Source organism: Chiloscyllium plagiosum, chromosome 18 (genome assembly GCF_004010195.1).
Source record: "Chiloscyllium plagiosum isolate BGI_BamShark_2017 chromosome 18, ASM401019v2, whole genome shotgun sequence".
Taxonomy (NCBI): domain Eukaryota; kingdom Metazoa; phylum Chordata; class Chondrichthyes; order Orectolobiformes; family Hemiscylliidae; genus Chiloscyllium; species Chiloscyllium plagiosum.
This window is the reverse complement of record NC_057727.1, coordinates 53,806,253-53,822,770: the sequence shown is the minus strand read 5'-3', so window position 1 is coordinate 53,822,770 and position 16,518 is coordinate 53,806,253. Positions and strand designations below refer to the sequence as shown.

The window sequence follows — 16,518 nt, the reverse complement described above, 5'->3', positions numbered from 1 at the left end:
CCCCTCAAAGATCAGCAAGGCAGCCTTTGTGTGGAGCCAGAGAAAATGGGGGAGATACTAAATGAATATTTTGCATCAGTATTTACTGTGGAAAAGGATATGGAAGATATAGACTGTAGGGAAATAGAGACAAGCCAGGGAACTATAGACCGGTGAGCCTGACGTTGATGGTGGGCAAGTTGAAGGGAATCCTGAAGGACAGGATGTACGTGTATTTGGAAAGGCAAGGACTGATTCAGGATAGTCAACATGGCTTTGTGTGTGGGGAAATCATTTCTCTCAAACTTGAATGAGCTTTTTGAAGAAGTAACAAAGAGGATTGATGAGGGCAGAGCAGTAGATGTGATCTATATGGACTTCAGTAAGGCGTTCGACAAGGTTCCCCATGGTAGAATGATTAGATCTCACGGAATACAGGGGGAACTAGCCATTTGGATACAGAACTGGCTCAAAGGTAGAAGACAGAGGGTGGTGGTGGAAGGTTGTTTTTCAGGCTGGAGGCCTGTGACCAGTGGAATGCCACAAGGATCCGGTGCTGGGTCCTTTACTTTGTCATTTTGATGCGAGGTACAGTTAGTAAGTTTGCAGATGACACCAAAATTGGAGGTGTAGTGGACAGCGAAGAGGGTTACCTCAGATTGCAACAGGATCTGGACCAGATGGGCCAATGGGCTGAAGTGGCAGATGGAGTTTAATTCAGATAAATGCGAGGTGCTGCATTTTGGGAAAGCAAATCTTAGCAAGACTTATACACTTAATGGTAATGTCCTAGGGAGTGTTGCTGAACAAAGAGACCTTGGAGTGCAGGTTCATAGCTCCTTGAAAGTGGAGTCACAGGTAGATAGGATAAAGAAGAAGGTATGCTTTCCTTTATTGGTCAGAGTATTTGTACAGGAGCTGGGAGGTCATGTTGCAGCTGTACAGGACATTGGTTAGGCTACTGTTGGAATATTGCGTGCAATTCTGGTCTCCTTCCTATCAGAAAAGATTTCAAAGGATGTTGCCTGGGTTGGAGGATTTGAGCTACCGGGAGAGGCTGAACAGGCTGGGACTGTTTTCCCTGGAACGTGGAGGCTGAGGGGTGATCTTATCGAGATTTACAAAATTTATAAGGAATATGGATAGGGTCAATAGGCAAAATATTTTCCCTGGGGTCAGGGAGACCAGAACTAGAGGGCATATGTTTAGGGTGAGAGGGGAAAGATATAAAAGAGACCTAAGGGGCAACTTTTTCACGCAGAGGGTGGTACATGTATGGAATGAGCTGCCAGAGGAAGTGGTGCAGGCTGGTACAATTGCAACATTTAAAAGGCATTTGGATGGTATATGAATAGGAAGGGTTTGGAGGGATATGGGTAGGGTGCTGGCAGGTGGGACTAGATTGGGTTGGGATATCTGGCCAGCATGGACAGGTTGGACCGAAGGGCCTGTTTCCATGTGTACATCTCTATGACTCTATATTAATGTGACTGCCTCCCAGGGGTTCTTTCATCTTTTACATTCCGTAATCAAACCTGCCTCATTATGCATAACTAAATCCAGAATTACCGTTCCCTAATGAGCTCTGTCACAAGCTGCTGCACTTAACCATTTTGTAGACTTTCCACAAATTCCTTTTCTTAAGATTCGCTATTATCGACATAGTTTTTCCAGTCTACCTACATACCGAAGTCCCCCACGATTACTATAATAGTGCTTTACTTGTATGTCTTTTCTGTCTTCTGATTTTCTTCCCCACATCCTGAATAACACTTTGGAGGTCTGTGCACAACTCCTGTCAGGGTTATTTTTCCTTTGCAGTTCCTTAACTCTACCCACACATTTTCTATGCTTTTTGACTCGATCTCACTTCTTTTCATCACTTCAATTTAATATCATTTCTGCTCAACAAGGAAACCAATTTCCTCTGCCTGTCTTTTCCATAAGACATGCATATTTGGATAATTAGTTCCTTGCCCTGATCCTCTTGTAGCCACGTCGTTGTGATACCCAACAATTTCAGTCTGTGCTACAAGCTCATTCATCTTGTCTAGTTCACTACATGCAATAAAGTACTGTACCCTCCGACCCATGTTGAAGGTCCCCCCTTCTCATAGTTGTCCTTGTATCTGCTGTTGCTGCTTTGAATCTATCCTATCCTATTACAAATACATTTTCTTTTCTTTCCCCACTTGAATGGTTCCCTGTACCAAGGTGCTATGGTCAGTTTGCTCATCCTCCCTATAGACCCTACTGTCATCCACACAAGGAGCAATAATCTCAAACTTGTTGGGCTAACTCAAGGGCTGAGGTTCCTTCAGCACGACCTTCTGCAACCCTCTACTTGCCTCGCTGGCAGTTTCACCCTCACATCCCTGACCTGTGATCAAAATTGAGGGAGTTGATCTAAGGGCTGTGACTGTCTCTTGGAACACCGTGTCCAGGTAAGTTTCCCCACCCCCCGCATGTGTCGCAATGTTGGAGGCGCAGACTCCAGCGTATTTACTCTGAGCCGGAGTTCCTGAAGCAGCCAATACTTGCTACAGATGTGGCCACGATGAACCACAATGGAATCCACAGCTTGCACGTCATGCAGTTACAACACATCACCTGGTCTATTTGTTTTGTTCTTAATTTGATTTTTACAAATTTCCTATTGATCTTTTATATTGTAAGTATTTCCCCTATTTATGTTCAATCTAAAATTAACCTATGATAGTCAAATTAGTAGCTATCATCAACCAATGAGTTTGTAGTTTGCTTGTGATGTCACATTTCTGTGTTCTGTCTCTGATCCTATGCTTCAATTTATTCTTTTTTATAAATTATGAGCCAAAAAAAGCAAGCAAAAAGCATCTGTTTGCTCTCCACCAAATTCTGATTCTGCTTCCAAATTCCCCAAACCATATACTCACTCAGGCTGAGTTTCACACTGGGTGTGCGCTCTCCTCCCCAACCATGTGAATAAAGACTATTATGAGATACAGCCCACATCTGGGCTGTAATCATAATGTTTAATTAGTCTCTTCAATCCAATCGAGACGCGCAGCCCAAAACGTTAGTACTCATCTAATTGATTTCAGCGTGCAGCTCAATGTGGAATGTTCTCCTGATTGGGCGACCTGCTGAACATGAGGACTCCATGAATAGTGGGACACCCCTTCTAATCTGGGCCTCTTATAGATACCTTCCCCGTCTTAAAGTGCAATTACACTTTAGGAACAGGAGGTGAAAATGTCTACTGCTGGAAGAAACCACATGACAATTGATTAACAGGCATGAGAGAGGGCCTCCAGGTTTTCTGAAAATTTTCTGTTTTCCTTGATTCCACCTTGAGAAATAAAATGCGGCAGTTCACTTTAAGGATTGATTCTTAGAGCCTCGTTCCTCAAACTGCATCCAGTGCCAGCAAAAGTTCAATAATCTGACAAAGGTCAGTGGAATGCTTGTTTGCATCATAACTACTCTGCAGACTGCCTCACTCACTTCCCCCTCACTCACTACTTAACTCGATGCACGTTGGCTCAGCCATTCATTTGCAATCAGGACTCATCCTGACATTTGCCTCATGCTGTTTTATCAATGCTGTCACCTCTCAGCTTCCATCTACTTCTGCTCCTGCAAATAAACTACCCCAACACATTGCAACAAACGTGCTGATACTCTTGCAGGAGGGTGTGGTCCATAACTACAGAGAATTTCACCAAACCCTGAAGAACAGACAACCACCATTTAGCTGAGTCTTCTGAGGGCGATGCTGCTCCACATCATACAACTTATTCTTACTGAGGCTCGTTCATCCAACATCACTGAAGGTTCAGGATTTTTTCAGTCTTTTGTCCCTGCTTCAATCCTACTTCAACATCCTCCTAACCACCATGAACATCATGGTGTGACAAACTATCTCGTGCTTTCTACCCAACCTCTGGCCCTTAATGTGTATTGTGCAGATAGATAGTGAGGGGGTGCTGTCTGGCCAGTCGGTGTAGCACCATAGTAAAAGGACAGGTGACCTCTGAAGAAACATCACCACCTAATCTAACACTTGTGGTCGCCAGCTCACTTACTGTGCACTACATAAACATTAGAATTGGGATCAGCATGTTATGAATCAAGGGCATGTGTAAGCTGTTTCCATGGCAGGGAGAAAGGTAGTTAGTGTACCAGATAACTGGAGGTTGTGGTCATGTCAGAGGACTGTGAGTAAGACTTGTCCTAGGTCATATTTCACAGAAGAATGCTGTTGAATATGCAACAAGAGATGGTGGATGCATTGGTAGCCTCATACTGGTAGGACAAAGTGAGGACTGCAGATGCTGGAGATCAGAATTGAGGGTATGGTGCTGGAAAAGCACAGCCAGTCAGGCAGCATCTGAGGAGCTGGAGAATCAATGTTTCGTCGACTCTCCTGTTCCTCTGATGCTGTCTGACTTGCTGTGCTTCTCTAGCACCACAGACTTGACAGCCTCAAACTGATAAGGAACATAGAAGAGACACCAGCTTCAGACTGAGGCAAACTGGGAGTATATCCTTCCCAGCACTGGAGTGATGGCCAGCCAAGTGACAGGTACCCATCGACCTACTTAGAATTCAGCATTCAATAATTTGACATGGCTTACACTGTAGCACCAGGCAGGAGCTACACAGTGAGGTTTTGAAAGCTATGCTTAGTGGCCTGCTATTTATAGCAGCAGATCCCAGGGAACAAAGGAGCCTGCAGACTTTCTCAACACTCCAGATTCCTGTATTAAGGCAATGACCTGGGCAAGTGCGTGTGACCCTGGTGTATAAACCTGCTGTCCTTTCTTTAGCCATTGCTCTGGCTACTTGAAGTCATCATGGATGATCATCTACCACCCCCTCTCCTCTCCTCCCACCCCCCCCGCAACCCCTTGGCCCCAAGACCTCTTGGGTAGTCTTGTGCAAAAGCTCAAGGACAGGCAAAGTAGACAGGCAGAGGGCTGGAAAAACACAGCAAGCCAGGCAGCATCAGGAGGTGGAGAAGTCGATGTTTTGGGTGCAACTCCTCTACTGGACCAAGATCAGCCAAAGGCACTTACAGAACTGGCACTTGGGATGGATCACTTTTTAAAAAAAATGCTGTCTGCACATACAGATTAAAGACCTGCACCTCCTTCGATAAACACGTTCCTACAAACGTCCAGGTTTTACCTGAACCTGTCGTGTTTCTGACATAATGGCCCTTTTGTTCAACCTGGTAGTTATATGTGAAGAGAGGAACCGACTGAACAGAACTGGCTGTGACCCTTTCAGGAGGATTGTGAGGTTAGTAATGCAGCAGCTTGTTGTGGAGGCAAGAAGGAAAGGCTGGAAAAACCACAAAAGGGAAGATCTGTGATAGCGCAGAAGATGGGAGGCATTTAAAGATGGAAATACTAGTGGAACAGAGTCGAAAGGAGTTGAAATGGTGTGAAAGAAATAAAAGACAGGTCTGGCGGAGTCTGAATGGTAGAATAGTCAGCTCCCATCCAAACCAAAAATGAGAAAAACAGCACTAAGACCAACTGATGGACAGGAAAAGAAACAAAATGAGGGAGTGGAGATCATGGTCTGTGATTGTTGAACTTGATGTTGAATCTAGAAGGTGGTAAAGTGCCTCACTGAAAGATGAGGTGCTGATCCATGAAGTTGTATTAAGTTTCATTGGGATGCTACTCTCTGGCTTCAGCCTACAACAAGGTGGAGAATTAAAATGTCAAGCCACTAGAACCTAGGCTTAGAAACTGAATGTGTGTAAAATAGTCACTTCAGCCTGTGTTCGGTCTCCCCAGTTTGAAAGAGACTGTATTGTGAGCAGCATTACATCAAACACACAAACGGTTGCTTCACTCAGAGTGACGTTTATGGAGTCTGGAATCATGAGGACAGATTAAAGGGTAACGTTTCCTGTGTTTGCACAGATAAGTGCTGTGGGATGGAGATAGGTTTTAGATGTAATTGAGGAATGGTCCAGAATGCCATGGATGGAACGGTCCCTTCAAAGTACTGAGAGAGGATGGGAGGGAATGTGTTTAGTGATGGAATCGTGATGGAAGTGGCAGATGCTTTATTAGATTAGATTCCCTACAGTGTGGAAACAGGCCCTTCGGCCCAACAGGTCCACACCGACCCTCCGAAACGTAACCCACCCAGACCCATTCTCCTACATTTACCCCTTCACCTAACACTACGGGCAATTTAGTGTGGCCAATCACCTAGCCTGCACATTTTTGGACTGTGGGAGGAAACCGGAGCACCCGGAGGAAACCCACGCAAACACGGGGAGGATGTGCAAGCTCCACACAGAGAGTCGCCTGAGGCGGGAATTGAACCCGGGTCTCTGGCGCTGTGAGGCAGTAGTGCTAACCACTGTGCCACCGTGCCGCCCACAAAGACTTATATATCTAAGAACAATTACAAAATTTGCAAATGATACAAAATTGATAGTGTAGACGATAGTGAGGAAGAAAAATGCGAAAGTGTCAGAAGGCACACAGCATACTTTCCTTGAAGCTGAAATATAGAACAAAGAATAAAGAAAATTACAGCATAGGAAAAGGCCCTTCAGCTCTCTAAGTGCTGATCCAGATCCTCTATGTAAACCTGTCGCCTATTTTCTAAGGATCTGTATCCCTCTGATCCCTACCCATTCATGTATCTGTCTAGATACACCTTAAGTGATGCTATCGTGCCTACCTCTACCATCTCTGCTGGCAACACATCCCACGCACCCACCACCCTCTGTGTAAAAAACTTTCCATGCATATCTCCCTTAAACTTTTCCTCACTCACTTTGAACTCATGACCTCTAGTAATTCAGTCCCCCACTCTAGAAAAAAGCTTCTTGATATCCACCCTGTCTACAGCTCTTATGATTTTGTAGACCTCAATAAGGTCCCCACTCAACCTCCGTCTTTCCAATGAAAATAATCCTAATCAACTCAACATCTCTTCATAGCTAGTGCCCTCCATACCAGGCAACACATTGGTGAACCTCCTCTGCCCCCTCTCCAAAGCATCCACATCCTTATGGTAATGTGGTTTGCAGAACTGTATGCAGTATTACAAATGTGGTTAAACCAAATATACAACTGTAACATGACCTGTCAACTCTTGTACTCAATATCCCATCCAATCAAGGAAAGCATGCCAAATGCCTTCTTGGCAACTCTATCGACCTGTGTTGCCACCTTCAGGTTACAATGTACCTGAACACCAATGCCTATCTTATATTCTTATAGAATATAAGATCATAAATCTTCTGGAATAATATTAGATACCAATTAGAGAATGGCTCTTGCATTGCATACTATGAAGTATCAGTCATCAACATGTTTCCCTTATTAGGATTCTCACCTGGGTCCTTTCAAATAGAAACCCTTCCTTTGACACATTGAATTAGTCATCACATTCTTCTACAGTGATAAGTCATGAAATGTGAAAGTAGAATATCAATACTATGGCTGAGGTGAAGAGACAGACAAACCCATTTCAATTGCAACTGAGTTTCTGACCTACTATCGGTCCCATGACGATGTGACTTTTATGTTAAGATTCTGCTTGATGGGTTGAACATCCTCTACCGGTGTGGTACAGTTTGTTGACATAATTGAATTATTGTAAATTAGGAAAAGGACACTTGCAATGAGGCTTTTCAAGTGATTCATTATGAAGAGATTCTTAGCCACAAGTTTAAAGAAGTTCTAATGATGATTTTATGTTCAGTTAGATGAACTCAGCTAACAGAGCACTGAGGCTGCTGGAGGATAAAATTGTGCTTTTGTGGTAACATTAAATGATTCACAATAGCTGAAATGAAAGAAACTGGACAGATAATTGTGATTGCATGATTCTAAGAATCAAGTGCTCTAACTGGTGTTGATTATTAGATTCATCTATGAAAACAGCTAATAAGTGAGGTATCAGAAGCGACTAGTGAGACTCTATCCCAGTATAAATCACTACTTTAAAAGAGGAAGCATGTAAGACATGGCAAATAGCTTCACACAATCAAAATGTTTTCTATTACATTGATCAGATGTTTGTTAGTGGTATCACTTTTTATCTCCTGCTTTAAGCCAATACTAATCCCTCAGTGTTGAGATATTGGTCTGGACTATTGCTAGGCATCTGCACATCGACACCTTTTAAGTAACCTGTTCAGCAATGTTATTGTATACCTTGAGAGTAGATGGGTCTTGAATCCAGTCCTCCTGGACTAGCATTAGGGATAATGCTCTTGCCCTTCAAGCATCCTCATAGGTGTTTTTTTGAACACCACACAGTTTTTTCAACTTCCTTTATTCCTTTATTCTGACATTCCTTTATTCTGTACATAGTTATTAAATATAGGTCTCGAGCATAGTGTTTCACATCTATTTTCAGCGGAATGTCAGAATCATATACTCAATTACATTATTTACATGAATCTTGCACTGCAGCAGCAATGGTGGAGCATTATCCATTGAGTCAGGTGAAAAGTGAGGGCAAGGCAAAACCTGCTGTGGTTCTGGGAAGGGGGTGAATCCATAAGTATGGGAAATACATTGGATTTGATCGGTCTGTGTCCCATGGATCGGAAGGTAAAGTTGATTGAGGAAATTCAAGTTTCTAGTTTTTGTTTCCAGCTGGTAGATGTTGATGGTTGTGCCATTCACATCTTTTCTGGACTCATTGTTTTTTTTCTTCTTTATTCTTCCCTTTGGCTCTGACCTTCCCATGCTTTGTCTTCTGCCCTATTACAGAATTTCACTTTGTTTTTATTCCATGCTTTTGCAAAATGTTTGCTTTTTGGCAGTAATGCAATATTAATTCAGTGTTGAATGTTATAAATTAGCTTAAAATGCACAGTGCACATGTACCCATTCATAAAAGAGAACTGTCAAACTGTAGTAATCTTTAGGTGTATGATCTTTTACTGGCTAATGCAGTACATTCAGCTTTGTATAAGACATACAAGTTCATCATAAAAACTGATTTTTGCTTCCCCCCCTCCCCCCCCCCCCACAGGCTGCTTGGCCTACTGTTTTAAATGAAGTAAAGGTGGGAGACTCCAGTGCAACAGCAAATGATACCACTAACAACATTGTCAGTACCTTGCCCAGCGATCCCCGTAAGTATAATAAAGTTTGAGTCAGAATTTTTTGTTACACAATACAATCATTTCAAGTCCAACTAAACTTCGATATAAGTTGATGACTTTCTACAATTAACAAAGGAGGCAAAAAACCCGATGCCGGCCTTGTCTGTGGCTGTGCAAACAATAGACAGTGTGACAGGAGCAAAGATTGGCTCTTTCCTGGAATTGAGTTAGGGGAGGTCAAGAAGGTAACAAAATTTCTCTCTGAATTTTAATTTGACACGCCCGTCTAAAGACTAATGTTGATGTTTAAGTATTAGTGTAACATACTACGTTTTCATCTCAAAGTTATTCAGTTAATGACCTTCTGTGCTATCGTATTCATTGATGAAGGAAAGTAATGACCTAAGTTAGTCTCATTCCTTCCACTGACTTTCAATGTTGTAAACTGATGCTTTTAGTTATCATAATTAACCTGTTACATCACACCTCTGGGGCAGATGACACCTAATTCTGGACCTCCTGGCCCAAAGATGTGAACACTATCATTGCACCACGTTTTTGGTGCTTTTATATTGTACCATTCGACCTGAAAATAAAGTTCACTCCAACTGATGATTGGATCTGCTTCTCTTTTTATACTGAAGGGTTGACTTACTATTATCATGTTTTTGCTTTTAACGAAATATACCTTCCAGTGTAATGCTTACACTGGGAGCAGCACCTGCAAGTTCCCCTCCAAGTTACAAAGCACACTGATTTGGAACTAAATTCCTATTTCTTAACTGTTGTAGAGTCAATAATCTGGCTTTCCTAATAGCAGTCTAGATGTAACTTCATGGATGGAATCCAGTGATTTAAGTATGGTTTTCACCACCACTTTTATTTTTTCCAAGGGCATGAAGGGAAATGAAACACATATATTGGCCTGGCCTTGACAGAATAGAAAACAAGGTTGATCATTTGAAGACATGTACTCTGTGCTCATCGGTTTGCATTTGTTTCCTCATTTGGAGACAATCCAGGCTGATCCATTTTTGCAGCAGTGTTGAAAAGAACTCAAAATCTGAGGCTAATGTTTAATGCATCAGCTAGCATTCCAAATGTGGTGATATTCTGTGTTGTCAATTGATCTGCTCAGAGTGAGGAAAGCAATGACCACCAGTTCTTAATGACTACTACATCTGACCACTTTGTTTTCAGCAATCAGTAATGAGGTGGTATTCTTTCCCATCAGTGTCTATTTCTTTCCTCCAAAATCTGCCATTACCACCATTTCTATTCATGTACTGACCTGGAATCCATTATTTAATTTTCGTTTTACTTTTGGGACCATTGTGTTCTCTGTTAACCTTTTTGTTTTGTAGTACATTGATGGGGAGAAGTTATGAATCCCTTGTTGGCACTTGTTTTTCAGCTTCTTCGCAAGTCAACACGATCACTTTAACCAAACCCTCTCCACAATTTAGAAAGGTAATATTTCTTGCAAGAAACAGCTTTGGAGAAGTCTTCTCACCTATCAGGTCAGGTAAGCAATAATTGTCATGTGTTACAAACCTTCCTTTGTGACCTGTATTGCTAGTTTCTTATCTTAGCAGTGTCAGTTGAGTTGGTCAAAGAGGTCCATTAAGACCTATCTGGTTTTAGTCTAGTTCTAAGCTCTAAAGCCACATTTACTTTTAACAGAAGGCACCTCTGCGTATGAAAGAAAGGTAACGTCTCATGACATTTTACCCTTGTCTTCCATCATATACCAATATTTTAAAATGGTTGCTTCATGAGGCTAGGCTTCTTCAAGAAAAATGTTTCACAAGTTAATCTGCTATTCCTCTGTTTGCTACTTCAGTTCAACTGTTAAATCATTTTGAAATGATGAGTGTTGCAATTTCTGTGACAGCAGCAGAAGACAATTTCATGAATAGGTTAAGTCTATTAATTTGCCAATGTCATTAATAATAACTGCTAGGCAGTGCCTCAAATTTAATAGGAGGGGTAAAAGAGCAGGCCAGAATTTTAATGAGTGTGATAAATTTTCAAGTTTATTGCACTCAATTGTGGGCAGGTAGATAAGTGATGTGAATCAAGTGCTGAGGGAATTAGAATGTGCCCTGAAGCCTTATTTCAGTTCTTTTTGTTACACAACAGCAAAATTAAAAACCTGAAAATGATAATAGCAAATGCTAGGTCTGGCAAATGTTTTGGATAGAGAGAAACAACAGACAGGATTTTGGACCAGGAGGACAGGCACCAAATTTCATACTGCCGCTGGTGTGCCAGTTTGCTGCTAACATCCCACCCCCTGTTTCCCATTTTTTCCTGGTGATGAGATTGGCCGCAGGTAACTAAGTAGAGTAGGTCAGTGACCACTTGAAGCCAGTTACAGGGGGTCATTGGAATTTTTCCCCTTGTCTCACCATTTTCATGTATTTCTGTTAAGACATGAACCATACGGACATTTCAACCACTGAATTCAGCTCACCTTCTCTCAACTGTGCCTCAAATTGCTCTCCTCAGAGTAAAAATGGATTCCATGTTGAGAAGCTAGCTAACCTTGCAAAGTTAGCTGTGAAACAGGTAAGCAAGGTACTGGAGTTGATAAGATGGATGTTTGTGATTTGTAATGGAGGATTAGAATTGATAAAACGTCAAGCAACTGTTGTATGTGGGGTTTTTTTCCCCCTTCTTTTGCGAACTTGTGTGAGGGACAGACGTTTGTCAAGGTGGGTATAATGCCTAATGTTTGGCCAGTTGCAATGTTAGATAATTGAATTGACTATAAATATTTATAAATCTTTTAATGTGGTGAGTAGATATTCTACTGTGTTTTACTGTGTGATAAGAGATCTGCTCTTGCAGCCTCTTCCACATCCCCAGTTTTATTTGCTCTGCTGTTGGTGATTGTGCCTTCAGTGTCTTTATTCTTTCATGGGTTGTGGGCATCGCTGTCATGGCCAACATCTGTGTTCTAGAACTAGATAGGAGCATTGCAAAGGGACAGTTAACTGCTAACCACATTGTTGGAGTCATATCTAGTTCAGACCGGGTAAGGCTGGCAGATTTCTGTCCCTAAAGGGCATTGCTAAAATCAAGTTGATTTGCCAACAATGGAGGGTTTTCTTGGTCACTCTTATTAATAATAGCTTGAGACATTTAGGTTTATTAATTGAATTTAGGCTCCACCAGCTGCTGTGCTGGGATTTGAACCCATGTCACAGAATTAGCCTGGGCCTTTTGACTAGTAATCCAGTGACATTCCCACTACATCGATATCTCTATAGTTCCCTAAATCTCAAGTTCTGCAATTCCAATTCAGTGTAGAACAGTGTGAGCTGATGCCTTTTAGTAGCTAAATGGTAAATTGTAGAGACGTAAAAGCAACAAAGATTTGAGGTGCTCAAATCTTTGAAGATGGAGGGTCATTTTTAAAAAATGCAAACACTAAAGCCTGTGGGGATGCTAAATCAAAAAATCGTGAAGTATCTGGATCAAGTAAATAAGGTGAAATTGCTAAAGTGACAGGAACCAGAAAGATGATTGGCAAAATCGTTAATGGTGACATTTAAAATTTTTCTATGCAGTGATTGTTTTGGATTTGGAAGGCACTGCCTGACAGAATACTAACAGATTTAGTAACAACTTGTTAAATGGAATTAGATAAATATTTGAAGGAAATGTACATGCAATGATTTATAGAAGGAAGGGGGCTTGGGGGACTGAATGAACAGTGTGATCCATTTAAAAAGTAGTGATGTTGTTATTTCTGGCTGAATGGCTTCCTTCTGCGGTGTAATATTCTGATTGATTGAAACTCTTTCCCCCAAGCCCACTGGCCACAGTCTGCACGTCCCAGTCTTTCTCAGCTAAATCATTAGGTCACCTGTCATACTATCTCCTTATCTGTCTCTCTTTTGTTTATTTCAAAGTTCCTAGGGAAACTTTGATTTGTTAACTCTACCACAGGATAATGGAAACCTAGTCATTTAACTAGGGCCAAGTTGTAAGTGACTTCTGTATCTTCTGTCCTGACTGATAGCTTAAGATGAGGTCAGCATGCCTATTTGCAAACCTGACTGCTCAAGCTGTAATTTTGGTGTTCGGGCAACTTGTGCAGCTTCTGGCCTCCTGCAGTGCACGTTAGGTGTTGTGGTTCGGCGAAACCGGTCCTCAGTGCATGCCAAGCCAAACTTCCATGTTTGCCTCCATATGGGCTTGGCAGTTGCAGTGAATTGCCAAGAGAGGTGTGTCCATAAAGTGGAATTTAGTAAGGCCCTTTTACTTTTTGGAGTGGCTGGGTGTCCACATATTGTTTGGGCTGACTACCTTGATGTTTCCCGGATGTATTTCTTCAAAATAAATCTGTATTATATTCAATATATAAATGTTCTTGTGGCTGATTTTGAGAAGGAAAAATACTGTTCTGTTGTTACCATGAGTAGTCCCTTCTCTCCTAACCCCACCTATCCACCCAGTTCCAAGACACAATGCACTGAAATGTTCATTAACACTGTCAGCTTTTGCCATTGATTTAATCCTTTGCTACCTTTTGAGAATTCTATTTAATTGTCGAGAGGATAAGTGTTTCTGAATCTGATCAGCCTGCTAGCAATCAACACTTTAATAAGAAGGTACAATGTTCTGATGTATTAAGCCATCTCTATGCTTGTCATAAATCCCGAGGATGAAAGATTTGCTAATGTAAACGCAGAGACACTGACTGCCTGCTTATAAAGGAACTGTCTAGCAGAATGTGAAGGCATTGAGCTGAAATCCCACTTAACATATCATGTCTATTTGTGGTTGTCATATTTTGACATTCAGACAAGGCACCCAAGGATTTTGGTTTTAGAATGTTTACTTAAGAAGAGAAGTCAATACTACTGAATTGTGTTATCATTTAAATGGAGAAAATCCCTTGATAATTGGAATTGAGAGGTGTTTCAGTCTATTGGCTTTGGATTGATGGCACAAGCATAATCCTGAGGAGGTTATGAACCATCAATAACTTTCTCCACCAGTCACTGACAACAAAAATATATCAATAACAACACATACTGCGAGTTGCTCTCCAGGTCTCTCTCTGTCCTGACTCAAGCAGGTGTTGCTGTTCTTTGGTGTGTTAATATTCATCATAATTGTGGAAGTAGTCTCACTACAAAGGAAGCATGTTACAAATGAAAAAGCTTATTGTCATCTTTGAAGAGCAATTTGGATGGACAATATATTTAAATTAAGCGAAGGTGGGTACTGCAGATGTTGGAGATTAGAGTCAAGGTTAGTGTGATGCTGGAATCAATAATGAGGGCTTTTGCCCAAAACATCGATTTTTCCTGCTCCGTGGATGCTGCCTGACCTGAGCTTTTTCCAGCCCCACTCTAAGCTTGAATATATTTAAATTACTTATGTTACCCCCCCATTCTAAAATTGAAAGGACATGTATCGATAGTTGGTGACTTTTAAGAATCATCGAAAAGTTAGCACAGGAGACCATTCAACACATTACATTTATTGCAGAATTTCACAGCTAATCACGTGTATCACTGCTCTGTCCTTTTTTTTCTCCTCTTCATCTTTCTTTCTGTCACAAAGGCTTTAATTGTCTTATCTGCTTGTAACCATGTATTCCAAGTTCTAATAAATCTTGCATCTAACTTTTACATTTATGTTTTTTGTTCTAAGTTAATAATTCACCAGCCAACTGAGACTCCCCACTATTACAGTTTCACGTTAACAATTTGTGTTAGGTGTATACAGGAATGTGGACTTGAGTCTACATTCATATTGAATGGTAAACCAGGGTCAAGGATTCAAATGACCTCATCTTCTTTCAAATGTTCATCACACTTGCTTGATATGTTTTGGGGAAATAAAGGGGCATTTTATTTCCTTTCTAACCAAGTTAAAAATCTCTCTCATTTTAGTTCAGTGAAGATGCCGGTTCAACAGCAGAAAGATTTGAACATGTGCAGAGCCTACACAATTGTGATTCAAAACGTGAAATGATTGGTAGGTTGTACTTGTGTTTCCAATTTATCTAACACTGATTATACTGATACAGGTGCATAATAATCAATGTATATGGAATGCGCAAAGATGGACTCTTGCAATTACGTTCTAACAATGTAATTGGGGTGAAAATCGACTCATCAGTCATTTGGGTCATGTGCATGCAGAATGAATAACCTCATTATATACATTTCTGGAGAGCAGTAAAATGTGTTCTTCGGTTTCCTTGCTTTAGTTTTTAAAAAAAGACATGACATTCAGCATTCTAAATGATCAAAATTCTTCCTGAAACTTATCAAAATATGAGAGTTCTACTGGGAAGACTTCTGAACTGAAACATTTCCAAGAATGTGAAACTAAATGGCATTGCATCTGTCAATGTATGTATCAAAAGTATTATGGTCTATTACTTTGTGTCCTAGAGCTCTGAGGTGGCATAAATGCCATACAGAAAGGCAAACAATCTGACTAAATAGTCTGCAATGGTATTGATTTTTCTTTAATAAAAGAGGAGAAGCAAGGATAAATCAAAAATATTTTAAATCACTGAAACCTTAAATCTACTAATTACTGAACACCAAATGAGTGGAATCTTCTTTTTGTGGTGATTTCAAACAATACTGTACTCGCTGAATTGTACATGAGCAACAGAACTGCTGTGACCTAGTGACAGTTGCTCACTTTGTCTATTGAACTGTCGATCAGATTTACAGCAGACCCTGGTCGGAGATAACTTGCAAACCATATCGATTGACTGTAATATCCTATCTCTGTTTTAAGTGGTAATACTAATTTCAATGCCCTGCATGTGCATTTAACCTTTAAATAGGATGGCTTATTTTTCAGCCACCTGAGATCTCACGTGTAGTGCAATTTATATTAGTGGACATGAAAATCTGGAAGTGGGCAGCCAAATATTTAATCATCTGGAAAATTAAAGGTTAACTCCATATCCTACTTGTGTACCTATGTCCAACTCAGTACGTTTGTCTATTCTGTCCTTTGCAAAGGCAATAGAAACAGCTCCCAGAAAGCTAACATGGAAATTGCTTGAAGTTACTTGCAACATTACAAAAGCTATATAATCCCACCTCTGTGACAGCTGTCAATGTTACCCTACCTTAGTTTATCTGCTGAAAAATTTGTATGTCCATTTTATTGCGAGGCTTGAATTTTTATTGATTTATTCATGGGATGTGAGTGCCACTGGCAAGGCTAGCATTTACTGCCATCTCTGATTGTTCAGAGTATAGTTGAGAGTCAACCACATTATAGTCAGAGTCATAGAGATGTACAGCATGGAAACAGACCCTTCTGTCCAACCCGTCCATGCTGACCAGATATCCCAACCCAATCTAGTCCCACCTGCCAGCACCTGGCCCATATCCCTCCAAACCTTTCCTATTCATATACCCATCCAAATGCCTCTTAAATGTTGCAATTGTACCAGCCTCCAC

The 16,518-nt window shown here is 41.0% G+C and overlaps 1 protein-coding gene across 5 annotated transcripts in view; it reads left to right on the top strand.

Moving 5' to 3' along the window:
* The window catches only part of LOC122559217 (protein NEDD1-like), an 83,792-nt gene that overhangs the window by 52,618 nt on the left and 14,656 nt on the right, over nt 1–16,518 (top strand). For all 5 annotated transcript variants that reach the window (XM_043708598.1, XM_043708600.1, XM_043708599.1 and 2 more), the window contains 4 exons: nt 8,989–9,091; nt 10,476–10,586; nt 11,496–11,632; nt 14,977–15,061. In XM_043708598.1, coding sequence (XP_043564533.1) covers nt 8,989–9,091; nt 10,476–10,586; nt 11,496–11,632; nt 14,977–15,061 — 436 coding nt within the window. The remainder of the gene's footprint in view (nt 1–8,988; nt 9,092–10,475; nt 10,587–11,495; nt 11,633–14,976; nt 15,062–16,518) is intronic.